The 23,853-nt window shown below is 46.4% G+C and overlaps 1 protein-coding gene across 3 annotated transcripts in view; it reads right to left on the bottom strand.

Moving 5' to 3' along the window:
* ZFHX3 (zinc finger homeobox 3) overlaps positions 1–23,853 on the bottom strand; it is a 279,269-nt gene that overhangs the window by 14,864 nt on the left and 240,552 nt on the right. For all 3 annotated transcript variants that reach the window (XM_084644865.1, XM_084644864.1, XM_084644863.1), the window contains 4 exons: positions 18,161–18,294; positions 17,726–17,926; positions 8,349–8,451; positions 1,402–6,825 (listed from right to left, as the gene is read on the bottom strand). In XM_084644865.1, the coding sequence (XP_084500991.1) occupies positions 1,402–6,825; positions 8,349–8,451; positions 17,726–17,926; positions 18,161–18,294 (5,862 nt within the window). The remainder of the gene's footprint in view (positions 1–1,401; positions 6,826–8,348; positions 8,452–17,725; positions 17,927–18,160; positions 18,295–23,853) is intronic.

Genomic DNA, 23,853 nt, shown 5'->3' with positions numbered 1-23,853 from the left:
CCCTCCAAAAAGCACTGTTATTACCATCTCTAAAACCATCTAAAAGACTGTCAAACAGGAGGAGCTTCCTTTTAAAAAACTCTCTTCAGCTAGAGGGAATGGGAACAAGAGATGTTGTTAAAATGAAAGCCTTACTTATTTTACATTTCATATGCTTTCAACTCCCCCCTTCTTTTCTATATCTTTAATAAAAGGTTAAAGATTTTTAATGGTGTGTTTGCCACGCCAATAAGCGCCCCGAGCTCTCTGTATTCCAAACCCTGGAGCTTGTTTAAAACTGTTTAATGCTGGACAGTTTCAGGGTCTCCTTGTTAGGAGAAGGTATCCCTGATTCATGCACTATACCAGAGAGCAGCTTCTGGAGCTGAATCTCATAGTCCTTTTGGGTCCTGTAACAGCTATGGCAATTTCCTTCAATATCTTTGGGAGATCTTACAGTATTAAGTCAATGTCTCATTGTGGGCCAGGGACTGTATGTAGTTCCATGGAGGAGGGGGACCACAGCCCTCCAGGAACAAAGAAAAGTGGGGTGGGCCAGGGGGTTATTTGGCAAATTCCCTGCTGTAACACCTCCAGAGAGCTACCATCTTCTGGGGAGGCTCACATACACTAGTTCAAATTGCATTCACCAGATGCCAACAGACAAAGAAAAAACTTTTGGAAAAATGGCCTAAGTTTAAACTGATTAAGGACCTTCTTTCCATGACTGCTCCAGCTGGTGAAGGAAGAGGAACGGAGGGACCACTGGGGAAGATGGAGTATTCATACTCTCTGTTTATGGAAAGTAGGCCATAAGGGAATTGTATTTCCCTTTTACTGCCAATTATTGCTCAAAAAGAATCCGTGGCTGCCTGGATAGGCATGTAGGTACTATTGTAAGGCACTCTGAAGGCTAAAAACCACCAGATTTTCTATCACCATTTCTACAATGCAGTTTGTGTTGTCAATACAAACATCTGCAATATACTGAAAATTTGGGAGCAGCACTAAATTGAACTTAATGTAAAAAGAAACAACACAACGGATATTGTTTTGACTGTATTATTCCTTTTCATATTTAATTCAATAAAAGCTTCAATTTTCATGTTACTTGAAGGTGCTGGAGAATTTACAGGATGTGTCAAAGCAAGCAGGGGTCCTTGCCCCAGAGTACACAGGGACTTGCCTACCGGATATGGAGAGACACAGCGAGTTAGTAAGTCTCTTGCCTTGCTAGAGAACATGGATTAAGGAACTAGAGGCAAAATAACTACTCTTTATAGCCTGCCAATTAACATAAGAGAACAGAGGGCTCATGAACCTGATTTCAGGCATTGCCAAGGAAACAGCCATTTGTGCTGAAGACACAATACCAGGGAAAATGTCACATTTGAGCAGAGAGATGATAGTTCCAGAACCCACCTGTGTTGGATGGAGTGAAGCCTGGCAAGGATGGGCTGTTGAGGCCTGGGAGCAAGACTGGAGGGATGCCCTGTAGTGCTGGGTACGCAGTAGGAAGGTTAAGAGCTTGTAGAGGGGTATTATCAAACATGCCCTGCTGTTGAGCTGCCAGACCAAGAACCTCATTGGCTTTTTTGATCCGGTCCAACTCCTGCTGAGCCATCAACTGACGTACAGTAGCGGGGTCAAAGTACTCCTTCTCCTTATCCAACTGGCTTCCAATGGTGTCTTTAACTTTGGAGATATGCTGTTGAGAGAAGATATGGTCACGTACAGACAGCCGAGCGCTGTACTTGATGCCACACAAAGTGCACTCTGTTTTGGGTCCCTCATAACTTGTTTGGTTTATACCAAAATGCTTGGCCATGCTTAGCTTGGACTTCTTCTCCTTTGCCCTAGCATTCTGGAACCAGACCTGAACAACTCTCTTTGGCAGTCCAATGTCATTACCTAGGACCTCACACTCCAGCATGGTAGGCGTCCTGTAGTCGTTAAAGCATGACTTTAGGACTTTTAGCTGGAGATTAGTCATCTGAGTGCGAAAGCGTTTCTGCCCTGGCCGATCCCCACTGTCTCCAGACTTGCCTGCTGAACCACTGGCACCAGGGCTGGGTGAGCAGGGGTCTGCAAGGCTGGAGGTTTCGCTATAGTCCACAGTACCTTCATTGTCATACTCTTTACTATAAAAGCTGGGAGCTGGGCTGACAAGGCCAGAAGACAATCGATCTTCATACTCAGACATTGCTATCATGGCAGCCTTTGTCAGGCCCTCACTAGGTCCTGATGTTGATTTGATTTCAGTTGCAATCCCCGTTGCACTGTCATTGTCTGCATTGCCTTCATCTCCTGTTGTAGTGTCTGTGATTGCAGTGTTGACTGAAGAGCAGTCATCATTGTCCAACTTTGCTTGGTCAAAACTCAGATTAACTGAGGATATGGAGGGGCTTTCAAAGTCTTCTATTCCTTCCACTTTAATGGAGGACGGACTAAGCAGAGTTCGAGGTGAGAGCTCCATAGTTTTGCTTGCTGGTGAAAGAGGAATACCCTGACCATCACTACTGGTTGGTGGCAAGTGGGAAAAGCTTGCTCCATCAAAAATGTCCCCCTTCATTTGGAGTCCTCCATCACAATCCAAGAGCATAGCAGACAAAGTCAAGTTGTACCCAGCTCTCTTAGCCTCGTGCCAATGACGGGATCGGATATGAGCTTCCAGAGCCGTCTTTGCTTTAAAGAGAGCTCTGCAGAAAGGACACCGTCTATGGGCTTGGGCAGGACCCACAGCTCTAAACTGCCCTTTCCTTTCCCGTGCTCGAGTGTTCTGAAACCAAACCTGCACAACACGTTTCTTCAAGCCCACCTCATGCGCAATGTGATCCAACATCTTCCGTGTTGGGTTAGAGTCGAGCAGGTACTTTTGGTACAGAATTTCCAGCTGTTCTGGGGTAATAGTTGTCCTTAGACGCTTATCTCTCTGAGGTTCTTCTCCGCCAGTCCCACTGTCATTTTCCCCAGGGCTTGCACTGGCCTTTTCCTCCAGCTTTCTCTTCAGAGTGTTCATTGTAGATGTTGGGGTTGAGGGTGAAGTGGCTGAGCTTGCTGGAATCTGAGGTAGAGTTCCAGATAGCAGCTGGCTTGCAAGTAGTGGATTACTGGGGTCAAAAAGCATGAAAGGCATATCTAGCGTCCTGTCCAGAAACTGCGGATGGATAAACTGATTTTGTGCACTCAAAAAATGAAGCTGCTGATGCTCCTGCCAATGCTCAAAGGAGGGAAATGCCAGTTTACATTGGTCACACTGGTACGGGATTAATTGAGGAGGTAGGTTTGCTAGTTGTTGCGGGGTGGACGTATGAAGGGGCTTGAGGGAAAGATGTGAGAGTTGAGATGGACTTGGGCTTGATTGTGGCAAAGGACACTGGGGTGGTTGTGCCTGTGGCGGAGGCTGTTGTTGTAATGAGGATGGGGGGGATAATGGTGAGATCTTTTGGTGTGTTGAACTTGTCTTCTGTTCTCCTTGGTCTTGCTGCTGCTGAGGCTCTTGCTTTGGTTGCACTTGCTTGTCTTGAGTTTGGTTTTGCTGTGTACTTGGAGGTTCAGATTGCTTTGGTTTCTCATCTGTAGCTTCTATTTTAGAACTATACACGGAGGAGTCATCTGCCTCAGCTGTGAGCTGCAAGAAGGCTGAAGAGGTTGCATTAGCTGAGGATGTGGGGGTGCTGTAAGCTTGAGAGGGCATTGGTGTGCTGCAGGAGGAACTGGTTGGCGTCAATAGCTCCATTGCATCCATAGAGTCTTCATTCTGGCTATCATCCTGTCCATCCTCATCCTCATCCTTATAACAAAGCTTTTTCTGGTGTTTGATAAGATCAAAAATGCGCTGAAAGACAAGACTACATTTTTTGCACTGGTAGTTTAAGTTGCTCGTTCGAATGTACCTGTCATTTGTAAGCTCCCGCCGTTCTCCATCTTTGCCTTCTCCTTGGTTCTCATAGTTTTTCCTAGCTTTCTGACGGGCGTTCTGGAACCACACCACTATAACCCGTGTAGGGAGGTTCAGCAAATTAGAAAGTTGTTCAAATTCATCATCCTTTGGATAAGCATTAGCATCAAAAAAGTCCTGCAGGACTCTGAGCTGGTAATCGGTAAACCGTGTCCTGGAGGACCTCTTGCTTCCCCAGTATTCGTGCTTTTGAGGTTCTGGAGAGGGAGGCCGTGAGTCTATCTTCAGTTCTTCCAGGCTGGTAATTGGAGGATTGCTGAAGTTGTATGGGGAATCCTTGTTGCGCTGGCGTTCTTTGAACAGAGTGTTTCTAAACCAGTGTTTTATCACTTTCTGTGGCAGTCCAGACTTGTCTGCCATCTCTTTGATCTGTTCCTCACTGGGAGAGTTGTTGATATCAAAATACTGCCGAAGAACTCTGAGCTGGTCATCTGTGATCCGAGTACGTGGCCTCTTGTTCTGCTGTTGCTGTAGAAGGCTAGGGTTGAGCTGATGTTGATACAGCTGAGCCAGGTCCGCAGGTAGAGAGTCTACAGGACCAAGCTGAGGTGGTAACTGGGCAGGTAATGTTTGTAGTGGCATAGTTTGCATCATAAGTGGTGAAAAGATGGGCAGCTCCATTGGCATAGAGAGCTGGGTGAGTGGCACAGATGGCTGGGCTGGTGCAATTGTAGGAGAAGTAATAGGTGGAGCAGAAGTAGGAATGGCAGGAGTGGAAGCTGGCTGAGGAGGTGCTGTAGGGGGTGGAGGTGGAGGAGGAGGTGGAGGTGGCTCTGGAGTCTGAGGTCTCAGTGGATACAGTTTATCATAGTGCTCTCTGTACTGCTTGGCAAACCTCTCCAGCTGCTTAAAAGGGAAGTAGTGTTGGTGAACGTGCTCTTGGTGACTCTTTAGAATGAGGATGTTTGAGAAAAACTTGCCACATGTGTCACATTCAAGCTTTTCCAAGTTCTCACCCTGCTCTGTCTTCCCATTTTTCTTTTGCACCTTCTGCTTGTTCTCGTTGTACTGAATAACCAGCTCAAAGCCAAAGTTTTCTAGCAAGGCTTTTGTGGCATTGCCTCTTGCATCAGATGCGATACGTGGAGGAAGTAGGGAGGGTTCTGAACTATTGCCTGGGGCAAAGTCTTTCTTGTCTTTGGGCTTTAGGTTGTCAGGCAGAGACTCTTTAGACAATGAACTGCTGTCTCCCCTCTCTGCATTTTCCCTTTCCCTCTGGGTTTCTTTTTCCTTCTCCTTAATAACGGATTTGTTTTTTTTCTCGTGATGCTGGCTCTGTTGTATATGGACAGAGTGAGACTGTGACAAAGATAGTTGGCCTTGCTGCTGTTGTAATATCTGTGTATGGCTCTGCTGTGGGAGCTGAACTTGAGCCTTTAAATCTTCCAGCAAATTTGGACCAGTACCAGGTAGTGTCAGAGCACCGCTGGTCACAGGTAAGCTAACTTCTGGATTGAGCTGGAACTCAGCACTGGGGATGTAAAATGGAAACAGAAGATGCTGCTGTTGCTGAAGCTGGAGTAGGGTTTCTGTGGTCATGGGGAAATGTGGTAAGAGAGCAGGGTTGAACAGCTGAGACTGCAGGAGGGCAGCTTGCTGCTGCAGCTCTTGCTGGAGGTGGGCCTGGACTTGGGCTTGCGCCTGTGCTAAAGTCTGAGCTTGCTGCTGCTGCTGCTGCTGCCTGGATGCAATCATGTCAGCCAGTTTCTTCCGGTTGACGTCCTTAGGCTCGGAAGGGGAGGCGATGTTCGTGCTAACGGGGTTACTCGACGGTGCGATTCCCACACTCTCACCGGATCCCTGCTTGAGTGAACCAGGGACGGGAGCTGGGCCAGCGCTGCTGGTGTTGGCGGCTGTGAAGGTATTAGAGCTGCTAGCACCCACTGGACTTGGTGTGGACGAACCCAGAGAGATGCTGTTGCTGCTGCCAGTTCCGTTACTACTGCCACCGCCACTAGCTGCCTCCAGCTTGGCAGCTCGAGCCTTTGTCTGGTGCAAGACAGACCTCATGTGGATCTCCAGCGTAGAACTCTGGCTGTAGGCCACATTGCAAGTGTTGCACTTAAAAGGTTTGTTGTCTGGACTGCTGGTAGGTTCAGGTTGCCCAGTAGCAGACTCCTGAAGGGCTCTTTTCAGTTTATGCAGATGAGAGACTGAATTGTAATGGACCAAAAGAATGTTCTTTTGTGTGAAAGATTCTTTGCAGACTGTGCACTTGTATGGGCGAGATGGGTCGAGAAATTTCTCCATGGTGAAATTAGGACCTTTTCTGAAAGGTAGGGCCCTCTTAGGTTCCAAGCCAGAGTCTTCTTGTACTGACCCAGAATCACTGCCAGTAGGACTCTGTTTATCTTCTAGGTCACTCTCTTCCTCTTTATCATCTTCAACAATGATAGTATGGTCATCAGCCAGCGAAGGATCACCCATAGCTAGGAGGTCTCCATTGACCAAAAGCCCACTGTAAAGCTGCTGAATGTCTGCTTCACTCAACTCCAGATGACTTGTCTCCAGGTGCTTCTTCAGAGCTTGGAAGGTTCGGAAACTGCGTTGGCAAAGACAACACATAGTAGCTGCTCTGATTACATGGTACTGAGAATGAAGCTGCAGCTTCTCGATGGTTTTGAAGGCCAGGCTGCACTGGTTGCAACGGTACTTGTAGACGTGGCGATCGGATACTGGCAGTTGGGGCCGTTTAGCATGAACTTCATTGAAATGCGTCTGAAGGGCCGCTGAGCTTTTGAACACCTGGCTGCACCCCTTCTTCCAGCAAAGAAAGCCAGAGTCCTCTCTGGTGGAGCTCTGATCGGCAGGAACAGGTTTGGACTCTCCACTGTGCTCTATGCTCTCAGATGACAGGAGGCCTTTTCCTGAGTCCTCAGAGGTCTCTGAAAACAGAACCGGAATAAAAAGGGTGAAGTGATGCAAGGAAGATACAGTTTAGACAGGACTTGTCTCTGTCACTCATTTACAATTTAAATAAAAATATAAATCATTATTCATTTCTTAATTTACATCTGATCCAGTACTTCCTCCCCCGGCCACAAACAGCGTCATTTTCCTTCACCACTACTTCTGCTGAGGCTGTTACTTCTCACCAAGTATTTAGTTAGCCCCCCCGCTGCCCAAGATTACCACAGCCCATGATGTAGCTCAACGGCCCTCTCATAAAACATACCTTCCCCTTCTGTAAGCAGGCTACTGCCCCATAAGAGTGTGTGGCCATTCCTTCCCATCAGTCTCAGAGGGAGGCCATGCCTCCTCGCTACATGCCGGCACATTATCTTTAGTGCAGAAGGACAGACGTTCCCCCTAATATTCAGCCTAAATTTTCACTTTCTTAACTTCACCTCATTATACATGTTATGCCCCACTGCACAACCCTAAATAAATTTTTCTTCCTCTTTGACTTTTACACCTTTTGACTATCTGTGGACTGCACACATCTCCCACATGATGGTTGTTCAAACAAACCGGGCATATTTACCACCCTTTAATTCCTCCCCAAATTAAACCCTGTGGTCCCATAACTATCTTTGTTACTCTTCCTTGCTGTCCCGTCAGCTTGTCAAAGTCTTGCTGATAATGATGTGCCAAGAACTAAACATACATTGAGGCTCAGGTCCACTAACGCTGCAAAGAAAGAGTGAAATTCAGCCCCTGCTGTTCCCGACTCCACTGAAGGCTGCTATGCCTCAGGAGAACTCAGCCTTTTGGGGAAGGGCAAGCAACCGTTCCACTGCCATCTTTCCTCCAGGTTCTACCCAAGAGAGAAGAAGAGTTCTAGCAGGGGAGAGATACTCCTATTGGTGGAAGCTGAGGAGGGGATTTGAGGAATCAGCACATCTCCAGCAGCCCAAGCCATGCCATTGGTGTCCTCTCTGGAACGGTGCCGTTCACATGCAAGCCCTGTGCAGAAAGGAGGTGGTGGTTGTCTTAATCCCAAACTTCCTTATGGGGCTCTCCCACTGTGGTCCCTGCACCGGGCTCGACACTGACAGAATCCGACCTAGAGACTATCACCTCCCCATTTGGAGACTAGGGGCCTCACCTATGTACCCAAAACTGTAGTGTCCTTTTTTTGCTGCCATATCACACTATAGTCAGGATTAAATAACTGACCACTGTTACTGGTAGGCATGACTTTACAACAATAACGTAATAAAAAAGGCCAATGTAATTTTGAGCTGCCTTGCTAACATGCCTCAACTGTGGTGTTACTTCAGTGAAATTAGCTGCTTCCTGTTAGATCTCCTGCTGTCTGCACTGGTCTTTGCAATGAATGATCTGTAGCAGAAACTGCATGGGCAAGGGATTGCAATGAGGCCTTTTTCTCTCAGTGCATGGGAAACAAGAAGCTGCTACAATTCAAAGCAGGATGATTTTTCCAGATAAGCGTAAAGTAACTGACCGGCCCGCTTCCCCGGCTCGTCGGCATTGGAGTTTCCATCTCTGTCTGGAGCGGCTGCTGGGAGAAACATACTGCTGGGCATCATCCCTTCCGGTGTTGTCACCTGAGGGCGGCAGGACGGTGGGGAAAATGGGAGAGAGGAGAAATAAAAACAGAAAAATATTTTTTAAATCTTTCAATAAGCAAAATCAGACATCAGCAGAGGTGTCACTTTTCTTAGCTCACTGAAGATTCGTGTTTATTAGACAAAGCTCACATCAGTCAAAAGTGTTTCTACAGTTACATTCTGGACATAATTAGCACTGCACACTCGAAGAATCATCGTATTAATATTTTTCCTTTATGTAGAATTCAGACTTTGATCACTGACAATGTTTTGTCATGGGCTGTGAAACTTCTTGTGCAACCAATTAGGTAGAGAAGTTGAAAGGCCCACCTTAAGCTACTGAAAACATAATAAGGCCCTAATTAAATCACACCTATAAAGTACACTGTAATCTTGAACTAGGGAGCACTACAGCACTATTTTCAAAGTGTACTGATGCAAAAAAAAAGGAGGGGCACAAGAAAGAAGAGTACAATTAAAGAGAGGTGACGAGAAGGGATGAATAAAGAAAGAGGGAAAAGAGATGGCAAACTGTCTGAAACACAAAGCTGTTCTGACTGTTGGAAAGAAAACAAGTGTTCACTCTGGCTCGCTTCAAAATTCCGTTTGCAATCAGTTGTGCTATCACCAGCCCAAGACTCGAAAGCCAGGATTTTTACAAGCAACTAGTGATTCTGGATAGCTCAATTTTTGGGAGCCCGATTTGAGACACTTCAAAAGAAGCTTGGGTTTTGGGCTCTGCACTTTCATAGGATCAGGCCCCCATAAAGTAACTGAAAGTTGGGCATCCAAAATCACTAGTTACTTTTGACAGTTTTGACCAAAATGACTAGGGCTTTGACCAGTGTTTAACATCAGGCGTGCAGCAACAAAACCCTATGTAACTCTGAGCACCACACGCATAGCATCTTAACGGCTGCTCTTCAACAGATGCTCCCCAACACAGTGGCTCAGGAAACCACTCAAGACCATTGTTCCCACTAGTGTTATCTCATAACACAGCCACATGCAGGAGCTCACCCCATAAACAAGTGCTTGATGTCCGTTCTGCTGCTTTGATTGTCTGTGAGCACCTCTCACCTAGATGCTAAAAGGAACATCCTTACCATGCCCTGAGTTCTTAGTGATTGAGGGAGCAGCAAACCCAAACTGACTCACAGTGTGGTGCTCCGACAGTGCCCTTTTCCAGTCACTGACTGCTGGGAGAGCATGGCATGCTGGACACTGCGCTAACCTGTCACGTTCTCTAGTGAAGTTACAAAAGGCTCCCCTTCAGGCCAGGCAGAGGAATGGATTGATCCTTGCATTTCATGGCAGAACAAATGACGTGATTACATTCATACAGTTCTGCTACCTACCTTCTTCTAAGTGAACTTAAGTCAAAGGCCACAAGGTGCATGCGGGATGACTAATGAAATGCTAGCAACATCTGTGACCAAGGTCTAGCTGAAATACTGTGAACCCTAAATAGGACATGATGTCTTCCTCACTGGCACTAATGTAAAGCCTACACAGCATGAGTAGGGAAACAGGGTCTGGTCCAGCCATGCTCAGGTTCATGGGGAGCAGGAGCACGTACACGGACAGCCTCAAATGAAGATTTGATTGTGAGAGATCTCGGATGTCTGACAGCAGAGGGAAGGGATGCTGTGACTGCTCTGGTCACTCACAGAGCTGTGCAAGATGGGCAGTGCTTCATTTGTAATGAAAGAGGTGCTAGAGCTCAAGCGATTTTTTACTTTGGTAACTGACACAGCAAGCCCAGAGGTGCCGGGGCTCTGAACTGCCAAGCCTAGCAGTTACAGGACTCAGCCCTGGCACAAATTAAGCACTGAAGGTGAGTGTGAGACAGACACAGCATTTGTGTTTTACAGACATCTATACCCTGTAAAGGCAGCTGCAACTGACAAAGCACTAGGAAAGGGGCGGAGAATGCCAAACTCATTCCACCTTTTATTCCAAAGCAGAATGTTTCTGAAGGATATGGTTGGTGAGTCCAGAGGGAATGCAAGAAGTGAAAGGTCACCGATTAATTCATAGTAACCAGACTCAGAGGAGGGGGAATGAGGTGGGAAGCAGAGGAGGAAAGAAAGCAATGTCCCTCTTCATTTTATCAGCAGGGAAAGTGCTTTCCCAGGATCTTTAGGAATTATGAAAAATAAATAACGAGAAATTAAAAAAACCCCACAGAGTAGAAAAAGAATAAAATTATCTAACACCTCAGTAGCACATCATTATAGAAAACTGTGGGCTTTTTATACATGTTACAGTAAGGCAGTCATCCCCACTAACAGACTCAGTACGATGGATCAGTAATTGTTTTCATACACTTTAATTAGAAAAACTCAGATGGCTATGAATAATAATGGAAAAGAGAGACTTTTGCACTTGAAAGGTTGAAGTCAATCAAGTGTGAATGACGGCAAAAAGGAAAAAAATAAAGATACCAATTCATCAGGGCTCTGTTGTCTCGCCGCGTCTTTAATCATAATTCCTGATTGGGATTCAAGAAGGCAGTAAGCAGAGTTTCTTTGTCTGCCTTCACCTTCTGTCAATTAACTCACCCCGAAATATAATCATCAACCTCACATGCGCCTCTGCATCTTAATCGGGGCCTCCAAACCAAGAAGTCCTGCCCCTATATGTGCTTAAGTAATTACCTTTACCTACCTGCATCTCCACAGCCTCAGTTCTCCCCCCTTCTCCCTCTTTCCTCCCCCCACACCCAGAAAGGGCTTTGGTACAGGAAATTGTTATAAGGCAGAAAATTCCCAGAGGGAACTGGGACAAAGCCAGAAGGGCAGGAAGTGAGAAATTGTGTGCATCTGTGTATTCAGGACAACTGCAGGCTCTCCCAAAAAGCTATGCATGGGAGCCACTGGCAAGTGAAACCCTGAATGCAAAGCTCTATGCTTGGCTCATTGCCTGATCTCTCCACCTCTCAGTCATTTGCCAGCTCAGTCTTCTTGATATGCAGTCCTCTTTGCTGTAGCCATCTTCCTGGTGGGGGCCTTCCCCCTCCCACACCCAGTGTCTCTCCCAGGGGGAGTTGCCTGACCACTCATCAACCTGATCACTTGGCATATATGCTGTGTCCCAAGCCCCCATCTTCATCTGTTTTATCTTTTCACACAGTAAACTCTTTGGGGCAGGGACTATGGCTTCCTGTGCATGCACAGAGGGCCTGGCCCACTCTGGTGATTTTGCAATACAAATAAATAATCAGAGTATAAGGTGAAAAGGAAGGCACTGAATGCTGGTGGCCAATCACAGATCACCAGGTAAATGATATTATTTGCTACTGTTTATGCTTATGTCTGTATTTAAATGGTGTAACTGTCATGGGTGGACGGGCGGTGGAGGGTTGAGTCTTGTAGGGGAAGATAACTTATGTGCAAGTTTCATGTGATCATATGTGGTCACTTCTCATTCAGCTTGTCCAGCAATAGCTGGGAACGAATGCAAGCCCCAAACTCCTAAATGCTTGTATTTCCTCATTCAAGTTTCTCTAGTGCGTCCACAACACCAACATCATATGCACCAGTATGAAGGTATGAAAACAACCCTAAGGTATGTATACAATTGCAATGCGTCACTGTGTCAGCTTGCTCCTGTAACCCTAGACCTTAGTTATTCTGTGTACTGGGGCAGCGCCGAGGAGCCCTAGCCGTGACCCCCATGGAGCTAGGGCCTGTACGAACACAGAACAAAGAGATGGTCCATGCCCCAAAGAGCTCACAATCTCCCTCTATCACTTCCCTTTTGTTTCTTAGCCATACTCACTGCACCATGTTCAAATCAGATTGTCATCCCCTAGGGGCTAGAGTCACATTGTTCTATCTGGGCTGAAAGTCACCTAGCATGTTTCAGCTCTAGAAAATAATTATTTATTTCACTCTCAGAGTTTCTAACCGGCCCATCCCCATAGTATGTAGGCATGTGTCCAAAGGGACCATACGCTAGCACTTCCTGGCTCTCTTGTAAGTCATCCTTCTACACAATGTTATCGTGTAGGCTATGAATGGTATCACCTACATAGGAAATGTATACCCAGTACTATCAGACCTTAGTATGTTTCCTTCCTGTCCGAGCAATGTCTCTTATGCAGTATCCTGCTGCCCCAAGATGAAATTAGCTAGTGAGTATTTATGCTAGGGGTGAAGTGGTCCCTGGTCTTCGTAGATGCTGAGCGCCCACAACTCCAGTTGAAGCCAATGGAAGCTACGGGTGCTCAGCCTCTCTAGAAAGCAGGCTCCAGTACGTGTACCTGGTACCCCAAATCAGTGGCCATTTTTGGAAAATTTGGCCCAACTGCTCAGTGTTACAAAGTGAGCAGAAATTGAACACAGCTCTCCTCTCTCCTTGTCCTGTTTGTCTCCCTTAAGACTGCCCTCTCTCACAGAGACTAAGCTCAAGCGCTCATCCTCAAGCGAAAATGAGTTTGCTGCTATTTTTGAAAAGGACTCCGTAAGCTGCTTCCTCAGAGGAGACAGTCCAAAATGGCTGAGAGAAACATGATCCTTCGGTGTGGGAATCCTGCTGAAACTGGGCCACACCCACACTCTTCAAGTGACAGCACCGGAGAGCCTGTTAGAAGAGCTGAATGTAACAGTTCAGGGGCTGGAAAAGGGGCTCGGTACAATCTCCACTCTGCCAGCAATGCTGGGCTCTGTAAATGGCTGTTCATCCCTGTTCTCTCATTTCCCTTGCCCCATTTCCACACACCACACCCTTTTCTAAGCCTTAGCAAAGCTTATAGTTGGGGTAACCATCTGTATGGAGGTTCCCATCTTGGCCAGTCTCCTCTATTCTGACCCTAGGAGCATAACATGGGTTTTGGACACATCAAAGCCACGTACTGACCTTTGGACAATGACAAGAGATCAATATTCTATACATTAGCTCAGCCTTCTCCCACTGGCTGCCTCTGCCTGTCTGGGATGCGGGGCCAATCCCATGTAAGTTCTAGGTAGCTCTTCATGAGCTCCCCCAAAATGGCCAAAATAATTTAGATTTAAAAATAACCTCTCTAGCAATGGTCTGAGGAGCTACATTAATACCCCCTCTGTCCATGCAGGGGGGAATGCACATACAATGCAAGGTCCCCGAACCAGACAAAGGAGGGAATTTCCATTACAAAGACAGAGAGGGGGCTGGAGTGAAAAGCTTCATTAGACTCAGACAGGCAAAGCGATGGCAGTATACCAAGGTCACTTCTAATTTAGACCATCTAATTGGCAAACATGGCTCCAAATGGCTATCATCTCACAGGGCTCAGAATTAATGAAGCCCGATTATTTTCATTACCTTCATCCGAGATGGAGAACGAGACACAGAGTGAGAAAGAGAAGGGGGAGGGAAAGGGGGTGAGAGGGAGGGAGAGAGAAAAACTGACTGACAGCAGAAGGCAGAGAGCAGTAAGAAGAGACAATAGAAAAGTAGAAAAGAATGTAAAGATAGTGAGAGAGGAGAGAGGATGGCAGAGACAGGAAAGAATTACTCTGGGAGCAAGAGAGAAACGAAAAAGATGAAAAGACAGCTGGCGACAGGAAACCCTGGAAGGACACCTTGAACACGGGACAAGAAAACTGACAACAGAATTAAATGGAGGGGCAGAGGAATTTATGGAAAGATAAAGGATGCTGAGAGGGAGGCAGGAGAATTCCCCATTACTGGAGGCTGCCTGGGAAGCAGTCCCTTCTCCTATTTCGAGCCCATCAATCTTGTCAATTGACTATGGAAGTGAACTGCACTTCACCCTCATTAAGGAGCTCTCGGCCAAAGTGGTGCAGGTCCAGGACTAGTGAAGTGGCTGTTGTGTGGAAAGACAACTAGACTAGTTTAGAGCAGATGAAATACCATATAAAACAAATTTTAACACATTTATTTACCAGCGTAATCAAGTGGCAGCAGCAGAAGACTGGTGCGAACGAACTGGGGCTTCATGGAATGTTGCCTTCAGCTGTCAGGGTATCTTGGGAGCTTCACTTACTGTATATAAACCCTCTATGTCATGTCTTCCCAGTCCATTAGATGCTGGAGTTGCTGCACATGTGCCTTTGGGCTCTGGGACCTCGACATACCAATCACACACGTTTCTCTCTCACCCCACCATTGATGGACTAGCAGAGTCTTGAGAGGGTCAGGTCTCAGAAAGGAGGGCTAGTGCTCTGGCTATTCCCAACAGGACAGCCACCCAGACTGCTTGTTGATATGAACGGAAGAGGGGCAAGAAACACACAGATATGAGATGGAGCATAAGCAAGCAGCTGTTACTATGGCAACAGACATATTAGACACTGCAGGTTCCTGAAAGGCGTCTGATAAGGTATTATTAACTTGAGCCTCCTTCAAATACTGAACGCAAAGACATCGTGTCAAAAGCAACCTGGCTCCCATTTATTGGGCTGCAATTCACTTATAGTGCATGAACTGGGTCTCGGTGCCTTCAGACTGAGACAGGAATCTTGGCTGGAATGAGCAAAATTAGGAACTTAGGGTGTTTCTGTGTCCACCACAAATGGTTGTTTCTTTTATTTTTCTAAAAAACATGTTTGCCATTTAAAGCAAAAGGAAAATATCTGCTTGGCCCCCTTCTGCTTTATTCAAAGCACTGAGACCATCCCTCTTCCCCAGGTGTTATTTCCCCAACACCAAAGAGAAAAGCAGCCCAGGCTTCATGGATGTGACCAAAGAAACAAGTAATGGGACAGGGCTCATAGGAGACTCCCATCCTTTCTGATGGGATTTCTGATCTCAGCAGAAGGCTGGAGCACTCCAGGTGCCCTGGGCAGGGGTTGTTAAACTACTGGGTGAGTGAGCTCTTGATCACACACAGAAGGTGCACCAATCTAACTAAATTGCTTGCACTTAAATGGCCTGAAGAATTCCGTATATCGATTTAAATAAGGCATTCTTAACCATGACAGAGTGCCCACACAAGAGGCTATACCAATTTAACCACATCAGTTTCTAAACCAGTTTAGGTAAACTGGTACAACTTGTATGTTTAGACAAGGCCTCATACACTGACCCCATTTCTCTAGGCTATAACAATGGAGAGCACTCTGTGCAGACCGGGGACTCCCACTTGTATGGCAGAAGCTCTATTGCTACTCACTGCTCTCACATTTCTCTTCATCATAGGGACCAAATATTTTCATCTTGTGTTTGACTCTAAGCTGCCTTAGAATCTCAGTTCTTTGGGACAGTCCTTGACTATAAATGTGTACAATGGCCCAGTACGACAGATCTTTGTCCCTGTTTGGGGCCTCTGAGGGTGTGTCTACGCTGCAATTAGACACCCGTAGGCTTGCGGGGCTCAGGCTACAGGGCTGTTTAATTGTGGTGCAGGAGTTTGGGCTCAGGCTGAAGCCTGAGCATTGGGACTGCATGAAGGGGGAGGGTCCTAGAGATTGAACCTGAACGTCTACACTGCAATTAAACAGCTCCTTAGCCCGAGCCCCATGAGTCTGAGTCAGCTGGCACGAGCCAGCTACAGCTTTTAATTGCAGTGTAGACATATCTTGAGTGCTATAAATGTTAGCTAACTAACATGTTCTCTTCCCAAAGCCCCCTGGTATTTTTGTATTGTTTATTGTTTTCACTGAGGACAGAAGTATCCGAATTTGGCATTTACTGGGGAGCAGTAATGGGACCTGTCAACACTGTTAGACGTTGATGTGTTCCAGGATCATGCCTCCCACACTGTGGTGCACGGATCTCTCCCAGATGTTCCTGGACAGCGCTGATTGCTAGGTACAGCATCCCTTCTGGCATTTAATCAACCATCCTCCAGTGCGGAGCAGAGCATTTCTTCAGCCCATCTGGAGCCAGGCATGGCAGAGGAAGGGGGATATGGCAGCAGACTTGGAAGGACAAGAAACTGGGGGGGAAAGCTGCAGAGGGAAAGAGAAATCTGACAAGCAAAGAGGAAGGAGAGAAAAAGACAGAAAAAAAGGGGGAAGAAGAAGACTGGTGCTGGAGCAAGATTATGTACTTTCACAAACAATGCCACCTAAGGAGAAACATGGACCACTGGACATTTTTTCTTGTGCCCTGATACACATGGATTGAGACGCTGGAAAGACAGGTGAGCCCACAAGATTATTTGTATTTATTTGTATTGTCGCAGTGCTTAGAAGTTAAATTGTGCTAGGTGCTCCGCACAGACATCATAAAAGCAAGTCCCCGACCAGCCAGTCCATGACCAAGAGATTGTCGCTCATACAAAAAGCCTCTTCAGAATGATAGCTTGAGCACCGCAATGTTAGAAACATAATAAAAAGGACATTTCCCCATCATGCACTGTAACGATAATTTCCTTCTCAAATGAACTGGAGACAAAGAGAATGCTGGATAAAGGCTTCCATTAGAGACAGTGTTAGAACAGGACTCCCATGTTTGACACCTAGAGCAATGCTGTAGAAGGGGAAAAAAAGTTTGACACAAACATCTTGGTAATGAACCAGATTTAACTGATCTCAAGTTTTGCTACACTTACGGAGAAACTGCACTGGTGAAGATTGCGCAGCTGTGACTAAGGTGCAACCCACCTTGGAGAAACAATTACAAAAATGGATCGGTTTCTAACTACATGTTTCCATGGAAATATTTGGTATTATTTAGCAAATCTCCTCCATTTCAATGGCCTAAAGACCTTCCCACTTCAGAAAAGTTTAACTGACCATCCTTAAAGTTCAATTTAAAATGAGGCATTTCAAAACATTGTGACAGTGGCATTTTAAACAAGGGATTTACAGGATTCTACAGCCACACATTATCCATCTCACTCAGGCCAACTACACAATATCCACATGGTTGTTATAGTTGCCTTGAATAAAGTGATCTGTTACTTATAAAAAGTTACATTATCTCCGACTGGCTGATTTCTCACTGAAGGAACAGATCCTACTTCTACTCCCATTATGATGAGTGTCGACTTGATCTTTTGTAGTGACTTTAAAGGGTTAAGGGAGAACATGTTTACTGAATATTCTTCTCAGTATCTCCACAGGATAACTCCTTCTCCTGATTGTGCCGACCACCATGATACCCAAACCTTGGTATTCTGCAGCTAGGATAACATGGGGATGAGAAGAATCAAAGCAAGAGAAGTTCTTGTATGATCAGGGAGTGGGATCTTGGATCAGCAGGTTACATCAAAACTAGCCAGTGCCCATGGGCACAGGCAAGGTCCTTTCATTTATGCGAAGACAACTTCACTCTTGCTGGGAAGGCAAAAGGTGCACTTCCGCTCCCAGAGACTTACCGTCATGAGGAGTTTTTCCACACAGTCAGGCGACACACTGTGCAGGTGTGTGAGGTGCAGCTGCAGATGGATCTTGTTGTTGAGCATGTCCTGGCAGAGTGGGCAGCGGAGCATGGGCTGCACGGAGTGCTGGGTCATGGCATGCACCCGCAGCCGGTTCACATCAGTGTTACTGTATTTGCAGTATGGACACTGATACATCTGTAGAGAGAGATGAAACAAAACATGCTGACTGAATCATGTGACTGATACAATCACTGCTTGTATCCCCTCCTTCTTTACAGCTTGACTGTAATAATCTTGTGCCTTTGTCCTACCACTCAATCACCATCTTTTCATCAACTCTGCTTTTTCTCTCAACACCTGGGAAGTGAATTAACAGCCTCTAGATTTTTATGGCTGTCCAGGAAGTAATGCTGGGCTCCTGTGCCTCACCTGCTCTGATTTGGTCTCCTCTGAAGTTTTTGACCATTTAGAGGAGAGAGGTGACTCAGAGCTGCTGGGAAATGACATGCATTTGGAGGATGCTGGAGACTCTGTCAGCTCCTTGTCTGCCTGGCTGGCTGGTGCTGCAAAGACAAATGAGATTTGCATTAGGACATCCCCATCAGGCCAGCTCTAAAGGGGTTCATGCTGGATGAAAAGATCAGTAATTCCATTTGTGCTATTGTATTTTCTTGAAACAAACACAGACTAAGGATTTGAAGAGGAGAAACATCTGGGCCTAAACATGCTAGGGAGAAAGTAAGAGTTTCTCTCTCAATATCTGGCATTACTGGCAATAAGGAACCGTTACAAATCCATACAGTTACAAGCAAAAAAGCACACCCACTCACTCGGACTCCCCAGGTCAGCTTAAAAATCTAGTAGATGCAAGAGAGTCTTCTCCTGTGTTTACATGTGAGACCTGACCACTTGGCCATATGTCAGCGTTTGAGTGTCAGGATTCCCCCTCCTTCCAGGAAGAGTTGGCCATACAGAGGACAGTGCAGGATAACATTCCTACCCTGAGTGCAGAAAGGTTCATACACAGTGTGCTAAGCATTGTGAGGCATTCGTTCATTAAAGCCAGCCAAGGGCAGTGGTAGGTGCAACGCAGAAGATTCACATCTGGGTCCTTGGCTCAGTCTCACTTTCCTAGACTGGCAGCAGCTGGGAGTTCAGAGTGTGGAATGCACTCAGCATTTGTGCAGAGGGCATGGCTGGTCTTATTTCCAGCAAGCAGTCCCACTGAAATCCCCAGGAAGTCTGGGGAACAGAGCCTGGCTTATGACCAGCGGTGGGACTGGCTCCGATATGGACACCAAGAATGGCTGTTTAGGCATAAACCTTAAACACGTTAATACCAAGCAATGGTATTCAAATTCAAATGTATACATAAAAGCAACAAAATCAGAGCTCAATGCAGAAAATATTCCAGGAAATTGATACTGTTCCCAGAATGCACATCCTATGACCTATAAACCCTGTATCTTGGTAACCTGGAGTACATAAGTTTGTAGGACATCTATTATTTAAAAACTAGAAAGCCAGGCATATTACACACAGCCCCCCCGAACACACATTCATAACAGTACTGTAATCTGTCTTGAATCGACTTCAAACCCATGTCACCCTTAATGGGAGTTATTCATTTTCACTTGAAAGACAACACATGACAGCTGGCTATTTAACAGGATAGACTGGCTGCTGATTAACCAGGTGCTGTAACGTTCTGAGACTGGCTCCCCCACAGCTTGTCTCCATCTCTTAGTCACACTGTGAACTGGATGCTGTGGAACCAGCCACACTTTACTTCAGAAGCTGCAGCCAGTGCATGGCTCAGATAGGTCACTCACATGCCAGAGACCCTTTCAAAGCTACCGAGATGGGATTTATTCAACAATGTGCCTTAAAATCGGAAATCCAATTCCCACATTTAACAATCCCCCAACACTAAGCATTCGTAAAATAAACAGAGTGCAAAACCACGTCCAAGAAAAGGGAGTCAGAGACACTATGAATGGACATAAAAGGACCTGGGCCATTCCTGTGGAAAGACGATTTGATTAATGTTGATGCTCCTGAATGTGTCCAAGGGATATAGTGGCGAGAGCCAGAATAGATGATTGGCAAGTTCTTCGTCACATGGCTCTGCTAATGCTCTTAATTCCTGTCCTGCAGAACCCCTGATATTTCAGTCCTGTGCTCCTACAGCGGTCTAATGCCCCAGTGTCAAATTTAAGCACATACCCCAAAAACATGTGTAGGATCCCACTGTACCACTAAGACCTTTGTGCTACTCAGTCTACTAGAAAAAGGCCAATCCTACAGCTTATTAGTGTAAAAGAAGTCAATTCTTTCATGGTAAATCTATAGACATCAGAATGCATCCACCATTGTCTTGTCCATGTGGCGAGATGAACTTTTATGTTTGAATCTAAAACCTCCCTGTGGATCCAAGATGGAGCTTCTTTAAAAAGATTTCTACAGAATTGAAGTTTACTCCCCCCCTGCAAAAATCATCTCACAGTACAAATAGAGCATCAGGGCTGTGGGTGAGGATTACTACCTACCCACCCCCCCATGGGAAACAGCCCTCTAGAGCGGATTCATGGTGCGATAAGAGAATAGCAGTGACCCCGGCTGTGCTTCACGAGCCCCCACTCTACCAGTAAGAGTAAGAAGAATTCCTAGCAAGAACTCCTTCGCTGTGGCTGGTGGAGGATGATCCGGTGCTAAACTGCCTCGGTGGGTCCCTGTGTGACATGAGGAGAGTGGCCCCAATAAGGAGGTTACCTACTGCTGCTGTTGTCCACCCCTCAGTGTGACCGCAGACACTGAAATGCCAGCCACGACCGGGCAGTCAGGCCCAGGCCCCGAGCTCTGTCTGCGTGTGGCCAGCAGTACAAGCAGCACTGCTGTCCCTACTCACGGGGACCTGAATCACAGAGCCCTACAGGATTTAGGGTCCCCTGCCAGGGCCAGATTTCCAGTTAGGCACATGCCTAGGGGTGCCAGCGTTCTAGGGGTGCCTAAAAATGCAAAGTTTGCTGCTCCTAGGTCCCGGCAGGGGGTGGGGCCAGCTGAAGGGGAGATGGCCCCACGCAACCCTGCTGGGGCGCTTCTACCAGCAGGGAAGGGGAAGCAGGCCCCTGTTGCAGGGGAAGAGCTCAGCAGCCCAACAGAGGGGCCCTGCCGGGCAAGTGCGACCTGAGGGAGCCTGGCCTGGGCAGGTCTTGCTCCTGCTCCAGCCTGGCTGATCGGGCCACGCCTGAGGGGCCAGAGCGATCACCCTGGCAGACACAGTCACCTCCAAGCGGGGCTGGTGAGTGCGGACGGAGGCCAGGGAGCAGGGGAGTGGGGCTTGGGGAGGTGCGCTGGGCAGTGGAGGGTGCTTGTGTGTGTTGGGGCAGTGGGGTATCTGTGTGGGGCCCTGGGTAGTTGTGGTGGTGGGGCTGTGCAGGGGACGCTGGGCATGGGGGGGGGGGGAGGTCAGTGGGCAGGGGGCGCTGAGTAGTGGTGTGCAAAGTGCTGTGCCGTTGTGGCGGAAGAAGTCTGTGGAGGGGTCTCTGGGTGGGGGTATGTGCTGAAGATGCTGCGCCTAGGGGCATGTAAGGTGTAAATCTGGCCCTGTCCCCTTGCACTGACTGTAATTAGGTCTCCAGTGTGGTTTGGGGAGGGACTCTCTGGGCTCTATCAACTTTCACTTCAACCCTTGAACTACTATTAGTTGAGTGCAACAGGCATCCAGTGATTCTTCTCCTGCGGTGTTTGTGGCAGAAAGAGTCCCTACAGGATAGAAACTCCCCTTCCAAGATTTATTATCTATCAGTTTAACCACCTGTTTCATATATATCAAATGTAAAAATATACATGCAGGAGATGGATGTTCTCATGGACACAATGTGGACACGTAACCTTAATTAAACACGAAAGCCTGTTTTAAAGTCTATCTTTAACCCATAAAAACCCAAACCAAAACCAATGCTTTATTTACCCAAGTCTCCAAAGCTTTCCATGGTACCCCCTATTGTGCCCTGCTATTGCCACACAGCTGGTACCTTCGGTATGTCACATTAGACTAGCCTGAGGCTCCCAAGGTGAGGTCAGGATGAACATTCCCAGAATTTGTTGGTCGAAATCAGACTTATCACCATGATCTTCATGACACCTCTTGTAGGTAAAGAGGAGCATAAAAACCAGAATAAGTCCTTTACCGAAAACATAAGTTTCTAGTTTTCACTCAATGGAATGAACTGTGATCAACACATTGCAGAAGACATTCAGTGAGCAGGGACTGGCTTTGAGAGGGTGACTAATATGACATCTTATCTCATGTCACAAAACTCCCACTGAATTATCAGAATTATTTTTTGAAATAATCTTCTGTGCTTAGAATCTACTGGGGTCTCTTCTTTGAGAAACATGCAGGAGAACGTATCTGTGTAACTTCCGGTGAGTGTTATTGTGAGTTGTGTATGGAAGTCACCTGCATAGTGACAAGGGAAAATAAATATGCTATCATACAGTAAATGATTCAAGCCATTACTGGGAATGTGCCACAGTCACTTTTCCAAGGTAAAGAACTCAAATGCTTTATGGTTTTGGAAACAAAGCACTAAGGACCTACTTAATTTTGTCAATAAAATAAAATAAAAATAAATAAATAAAAAATCAAACCTTATAGCTAATGTGTGGGGAAAATAATCTTTGGAAACTTCCAAAAATATCATCTTCTCTTCCTCAGTCATAAGATTTGGTGTAATCCATGTCAGATTAGAGCAATTAACTCCAGAAATCCTGGGTTCTTATACCTTGGCTATGCCACCGACACTCACACCTTGGGAAGCTCACCTGCATTTTCAGAGGTGGACTCTAATTTTGGGAGCCTAGCTTCAGACAATGGGGGCTTGTTTTCAGAGGTGCTGAGTGCTGGCATGTCTCAGATGTCAGTCGGCACTGTGGATGCTCGGCTGCTCTGAACATCAGACCATGGGTGTTTGAAGCACCCTAAATTAGTGCACACTTTTGAAAACAGAACCTGGGCTGTTAAGGCAGCTCTGCACTGTCTGCAGCTACAAAACTGCCCTAACAAGCGTAGCCAGCTTCTGAAGAACCCTTCGTACATAGGGGGATCCTCAGGTGACATAGGAGCTGCCCCCACTAACCTTCCCACTACTGCTGATGCTGAGTGCATGGCCAGGTGTGGCTGGGGCATCCCTAGGTTTTGGTGACCTCTGTCTTCCATAATGGGTCCCTGGAGCCACAGGCAGTCAGCACAAGATATAGCAACATTTCAGACCACTATCTTCAGCTGGGGAACCATCCTGGTAAAAGATAGTTTAAATTCAGCTTTGCTCCCTACCCCTGAAACTCTAAGCACTCCTCAGTGCTGCTGATCTGGCTCACCAGCCTTAATCTCTCTAATATAGGGACACTGGTCTACTCCATAGGAGGGGTGTGAAGATGAACTGGCTGTTTTCGCAAAAAGAAAAGGAGGACTTGTGGCACCTTAGAGATCAACATATTTATTTGAGCATAAGCTTTCGTGAACTACAGCTCACTTCATCGGATGCGTTCAGTGGAAAATACAGTGGGGAGATTTATATACACAGAGAACATGAAAACAATGGGTGTTACCATACATACTGTAAGGAGAGTGATCAGGTAAGGTGAGCTATTACCAGCAGGAGAGAAAAAAAACCTTTTGTAGTGATAATCAAGGTGGGCCATTTCCAGCAGTTGACAAGAACGTGTGAGGAACAGTGGGAGGGGGGATAGTTTTACTTTGTGTAATGACCCATCCACTCCCAGTCTTTATTCAATGCCTAATTTAATGGTGTCCAGTTTGCAAATTAATTCCAATTCATCAGTCTCTCCTTGGAGTCTGTTTTTGAAGTTTTTTTGTTGAAGAATTGCCACTTTTAGGTCTGTAATCGAGTGACCAGAGAGACTGAAGTGTTCTCCGACTGGTTTTTGAATGTTATAATTCTTGACGTCTGATTTGTGTCCATTTATTCTTTTACGTGGAGACTGTCTGGTTTGGCCAATGTTTTCAGTATTCTCAAAATGGATGTCTCAAGATACATGCTAAGGAGTATTTTTAAAGAGAAAATTCCCATTTGGGCTATCAACACTGAGACCAA

The sequence above is a fragment of the Lepidochelys olivacea genome (genome assembly GCF_965140295.1).
Source record: "Lepidochelys olivacea isolate rLepOli2 genome assembly, chromosome: 12".
NCBI classification, from domain to species: Eukaryota; Metazoa; Chordata; order Testudines; family Cheloniidae; genus Lepidochelys; species Lepidochelys olivacea.
Note: the sequence above shows the minus strand (reverse complement) of the source record. Positions and strands in the feature narration are given on the sequence as shown.